The sequence below is a fragment of the Apium graveolens genome, chromosome 6 (assembly GCF_009905375.1).
Source record: "Apium graveolens cultivar Ventura chromosome 6, ASM990537v1, whole genome shotgun sequence".
NCBI classification, from domain to species: domain Eukaryota; kingdom Viridiplantae; phylum Streptophyta; class Magnoliopsida; order Apiales; family Apiaceae; genus Apium; species Apium graveolens.
This window is the reverse complement of record NC_133652.1, coordinates 55,892,720-55,898,372: the sequence shown is the minus strand read 5'-3', so window position 1 is coordinate 55,898,372 and position 5,653 is coordinate 55,892,720. Positions and strand designations below refer to the sequence as shown.

Here is a 5,653-nt window from a genome sequence, read left to right as displayed (position 1 = left end):
CCACGTGGCCTCTTCAGGTGTACCGTTTTCCCATTGAATGAGAACCATAGTTGTGGGTCTGTGACCCCTTTTTACCAGCCTTCTATCAAGAATCAGGAGGGGTTTTGGATTGATGATCCCTGTATCATCCACACTAGGTAGATTAGTCTATACCATTTTCTTACTACCAAGCTTCTTCTTCAGTTGCGAAACGTGGAACACGTTGTGGATCTTTGATGTGTCTGGTAACGCCAATTGGTAAGCCACCTTTCCAATACGTTTAGTGATCGTATAGGGTCCGTAGTATTTGGCCGATAACTTGTGATTCCTACCTTCACACAGAGATTGTTGCCGATACGGTTGTAGTTTAAGAATGACTTTGTCACTAACATTAAACTCTCTATCAGACCGTTTTCTATCATAATACCACTTCATGCATTCCTGGGCTTTAAGCAAGTTGTTCTTGATCAGCTGCTGAGTTGCTAAACGTTCTTTCAGAAATTCATTAGCTGATGGGTCTTTAGTTCTGTGGTAATGGTAGTTAATAAAAGGTGGCTCCACAGAGTATAAAGCCTGGATGACATGCCCAGGGCAGTAGGGTGTGAAGTATTGTACCACCATTCTTCCATGCTTAACCAAGAAGCCCAAGTATGGGGTTTGTGCCCTGCAATACACCTCAAGAACATTTCGATGCACTGGTTTACACGTTCAGTCTGCCCATCTATTTGCGGGTGGTAGGCTGTGCTCATCTTAAGCTTAACTCCCACTGCAGTAAAAAGCTCCTTCCAAAAAGAACTCATAAAAACAGAGTCTCTATCGGAGATTATGGCAGCTGGTAAACCGTGTAATTTGACAACATTATCCATCACTGTGATTGCCACCGTATTAGCCGTGAAAGAATGGGTAAGTGGCACCAGGTGACAATATTTTGTCAACTTATCAACCACTACCAAAATTGTGTCAATGCCACATGATTTTGGAAGGCCTTCCACAAAGTCCATTGATATAACTTCCCATGCTTCTGAGGGGATAGCAATGGGTTGTAAGAGTCCCGGAGGAGGTATGTGCTCAGATTTATTACGTTGGCAAATGTCACATTCCATGACAAATGTCGAAATGTCAGTTTTAAGGCTTGGCCAATAGAACAGCCTTTCAGCTCTCTTAACAGATGCAGCCACCCCAGAATGTCCACCTTCACTACTACCATGCATAGTAGAACATATATTCTTTCTCAAATTTGTTGCACAGCCCACATAGAATCTTCCAAAACGCTTCAAGACACCATTCTCAATGGTGTATCCTTCAGAATTATTAGAATCAATAGATAGTTTATCCATGAGTTCCTGGGCTTCCTTGTCCTTCAACAAGCTATCTTCCAGTTCTTCTTTCCATTTTGGTTTGACAATATGCACCATAAGGTGGAATTTTGCATCTTCATGTAATCTCAAAAGGGCGTCAGCCACAAGATTTTCTTTCCCTTTCTTGTACTGTACACTATAGTCATAACCGAGCAACTTGGAGAGCCACTTTTGTTGCAGGCTAGGTGATATTTTCTGCTCCATCAGATGTTTAAGAGCTTCGTGATCAGTTCTTATAACAAAATGGCGGCCCAACAGGTAGGTTCTCCATTTCTGAGTAATAATTATTACAGCCAATAGCTCATTTTCATACGTACTCAAGCCCATGTGTTTCTGACTTATAGCTTTGCTTAAATATGCAATAGGTTTTCCATCTTGCATAAGTACAGCACCCAACCCACCTTTACAAGCATCCATCTCTACAACCAGAGGTTAAGTAAAATTTGGTAGAGCTAGTACGGGGGTCTTTGACATGGCTTCTTTTAAAATCTGAAAAGTTGTTGTAGAATCATCATTCCAGTTAAAGCTTCCTTTCTTCAGTAATTGGGTGAGAGGTCTACTAATGACGCCATAGTCCTTTACGAAGCGTCTATAGTAGCCCGTCAAACCTAAGAAGCCCCTGAGACCTTTGATGTTTTTAGGTTGTGGCCAAGTAATCATGGCTTTTATCTTTTTCTGGTCAGCTGCAACACCCTTGCTACTGATTACATGCCCTAAGTACTCGACTTCTTCCTTTGCAATTTCGCACTTGCTCCATTTTACAAATAAGCTGTTAGCTCTCAACTTGTCAAACACCAACTTCAAGTGGTGTTTATGTTCTTCAAGGTTACTGTTGTAAACTAATATATCATCGAAAAATACTAATACGAATTTTCGAAGATACTCTTCAAACACTTCATTCATTAAAGCTTGAAACGAGGCAGGGGCGTTAGTTAAGCCGTATGGCATGACAAGAAATTTGAAGTGACCTTGATGTGTCTTAAACGTTGTTCTGTAAGTGTCCTTTTCATTGACCTTAATTTGATGATAACCACTGCGAAGGTCAAGTTTAGAGTATACCTTGCCGCCTTTAAGTTCTGCTAATAACTCCTCTATAATGGGGATGGGAAATTTATTCTTAACTGTTATGGCATTGAGGGCTCTATAGTCCACTACCAATCGCCACGTGTTGTCTTTTTTTTCTGACCAGAAGCACGGGAGAGGAGAAGGGTGAAGTACTGGCCTTAATCACTCCAGCTTCAAGCATTTCCTTGGTGAGTTTTTCAATTTCTTCTCTGTGTGCAATTGGGCATCGATAAGGGTGTGAATTTACAGGTTCACTTCCTGGTTTGAGGGGTATGTAATGATCTTGATTTCGTGGTGGAGATAACTGAGATGGTGTGGCAAAAATATCAGCATACTCTTGTACCACTTCAGCAATATTATCATGAAGCTTTTCAGTAATTTTATGGTGACCCTCGATAGCTGATACTTGGATAAGGAAATAAGCTTCTTCTCTGTGAAATTTATTATTCACACGATTCAATTTTAATTGCACCTTTGTTGGGTTCTTAACTTGTTGCAAGTAAACCTTTCTTCCTTGGTGATTCACTGTGATTGTCCCAGCCGAGTAGTCAAAAGTGACTGGACTCACTGTGGTCATCCATTGCACACCCAATACGATATCATACCACCAAGCGGAATAAGATGCATATTTGTCGAGAATTTTTCGCCAGACATGCTCCAGCTGACAGGCTCAATTGTGGTGTTACAATGAACCTTGTTACCATCAGCAATTGTGATACTAAATGGTGCACAGGGGTTCGTTTTAAGCCGTAATAACTTTGCCAAGTTTTGGGACATGAAGTCATGTGTGGATCAGCTATCCACTAGGATATTAACTTGATGTCCTTGTATGTTCCCCTGCAACTTTATAGTACCATTTCCTTGGGAACCATTTATGGCATGAAGCGAGACCTTGGCTGCAACATCTTCTTCTCCCTGTGACTTTTCAGCAACATAATTTTCCCAAACAATAGCTAATTCTTCATCATTTTGAACAGCTTCCACCTCTTCATCTCCAATCATAACATACATTTTTTTTCTACAGTCATGCTCGGGCTCGTATTTTTTATCACAATGATAGTATAACCCTTTTTGCCTTTTCTCTGTGAGCTCAGTAATTGATAATTTTTTAAACCCCTCTGAAGGCGAAAGAGTTACTCCTGAATTGCTACTGAATCCTCCAGTTGCAAATGGCCTTTGATAACTTCCTTTGTTTTGTGCTCCAACAGTTTTATAGCACTTGTCAAGTACTGATAAGAAGAATTCTTGTCCTCGAGCCATATCCCTGGCTTCTTGCATAGTTTGTGGCCTCTGATTGTACAAATATTGAGCAATATCATCCTTGAGTCCGCTAATAAAATTGTCAATATAGTACGATTCCCTGTGAAATCCTTCCTCAGCCATTACGTAATTTCTTAATTCATCGAATTGGGTAATATAATCCTCAACCTTACCCTTTTGTGTCAGCTTGTTGAACTGACCAACTACATTCTCATAACCAACCTTCGAAAATCTCTGGCACACCAAATTACAAAACTCAGGCCACAATAAATTGACCCGTTCCCTCTCCACTGTTATGTACCATATATCAGCATCATTCTCCACGTGTAAGGCTGCACAGAGGACCCTTGCTCTCAAGTCAGTAGTGGGATTTAATTGAAAAAACTTTTCGCACTTGTTTAGCCATCCTCTAGGATCCTTCCCGTCGAATTTCGGAATATCTAGATTTGGTGTTTTGTAGGGAGTGGGTACAGATGGTATGAACCAAGTATTTTGTGAGTTTTGGTTGGGAGGAGGATAAGTATTTTGGGACCACATGAGACAGTGGGTTGACTAAAGGTGGAAGAATAATGGTTTTGAGGAGTTGATATAGAATTTTGGGTGAAATGGGGGTATAGAGGTTGAGCATATGGGTTTAAGGTGGATTGCATAAACTGTGGTGGAAAAGAGGGAAAGCTAGTTGTTGAAATAGGAATAGTAATTGGAGGGTTTGGTGAGCTGTTTGGTAAGGACTGAGGTTGTGTAACGAGAAACCCAGATGTGTTGATGGGGTTTATAATGGTGGATGAAGAGTGTAAGGGTGTATGTAGAGGTATTGTATTTGACCCTCCCCAGTTAATACTAAGAGAGTTACTCAAACCGCCACTGTTAACAGGGCTTTCAATAGTAGCAATATGAGTAGGGGTTAGAGGTTGAGTACTTACCATCGAGAAGCCATCTACAGGTTTTGTTGTTTGGGTCTGGTTCTTGCCTATAATCTCCTTCTTTAATACTAAGAGAGTTACTCAAACCGCCACTGTTAACAGGGCTTTCAATAGTAGCAATATGAGTAGGGGTTAGAGGTTGAATACTTACCATCGAGAAGCCATCTACAGGTTTTGTTGTTTGGGTCTGGTTCTTGCCTATAATCTCCTTCTTTAATAATTCTGTGAGCTCATCTAGATGTTGTTTAACCTCGAAGCTTCCTTTTTTCAGGGCTGCAACATCCATTTTAATTTGGCCCATTTGTTCTTGAGTTGTGGCTTGTAAACCCTCAACAACACTAAGCTTTTCCTCCATAGCTGTAATAGATCTTTCATGTTTCTGGATTGTGGGTTTTTCTTTATCTGCCATTGTGTGTTTAAGATTTTTCTTTTCTCTTTTTTTTTTCCGAGAACCGGCTGCTCTGATACCAATTTGTAATGTTTTGTTTAGTTTTTCTTAGGGTTTTGTTTGGATTTTTATGAAGATAAGAACAAACAGTAAGAAACGTAAAAGACAAGCAATTTCATTTCACAAAAACTGATACAAAGCTGCTCACAGCTTTTAAATACAGACCCAATTCTCAACTGCTACGTGGCCATAACTCATTGGCTCCAAAATAACAGATATTATAACTACTTAAATAAAGACTCAGAATCAGTGTTCTAAAAATCGGCTGATTAACCGATTAATCGGAGTTCGGACGGGTCCCGTCTCGATTAATCGTTAATCGGGCCAAAGTACGGGTTTTTGAAAAATCGGTCAAAAGTCGGGCAGTTCGGAAAAAATCGGCCGAATCGGGTCAAAATCCGGCCGAATCGGTCAAAGTTTGAAATCAATAAAAAAAATTAAAAAAAAATTAAAGTTTTTTTAAAATAATCATTAACATTTAACATTTAATTATTATTATTATTAATAATAATATATTAACATATTGTCTCTTTAACACACAGAAACAATCGTATATTCTTATATCCCTAAATCCTCTATACAAATCCCTAATGAATTATTCTCAAATCTCAATACTCAAC

General features: G+C 39.6%; 1 protein-coding gene across 1 annotated transcript; it reads right to left on the bottom strand.

Annotated features, from left to right (window-relative positions):
- Positions 1 to 1,769: 1,769 nt before the first annotated feature.
- Positions 1,770 to 4,994, bottom strand: LOC141665091 (uncharacterized). The gene is made up of 4 exons (XM_074471072.1): positions 4,586 to 4,994; positions 3,219 to 4,102; positions 2,493 to 3,063; positions 1,770 to 2,428 (listed from the first exon to the last, which is right to left on the bottom strand). The coding sequence occupies exons 1-4, from the start codon at positions 4,992 to 4,994 to the stop codon at positions 1,770 to 1,772; spliced, it is 2,523 nt and encodes an 840-aa protein (XP_074327173.1).
- Positions 4,995 to 5,653: the final 659 nt, after the last annotated feature.

Excerpts from the sequence above, each read along its gene's own strand:
- LOC141665091 (XM_074471072.1), bottom strand. The coding sequence starts at position 4,994 with ATGGCAGATAAAGAAAAACCCACAATCCAGAAACATGAAAGATCTATT. Across the intron at positions 4,103-4,585 it reads CTGTAGATGGCTTCTCGATG|ATATTCCGAAATTCGACGGG; the intron begins GTAAGTACTCAA and ends CACCAAATCTAG. Across the intron at positions 2,429-2,492 it reads AAGACAACACGTGGCGATTG|AGGAGTTATTAGCAGAACTT; the intron begins GTAGTGGACTAT and ends TCCCCATTATAG.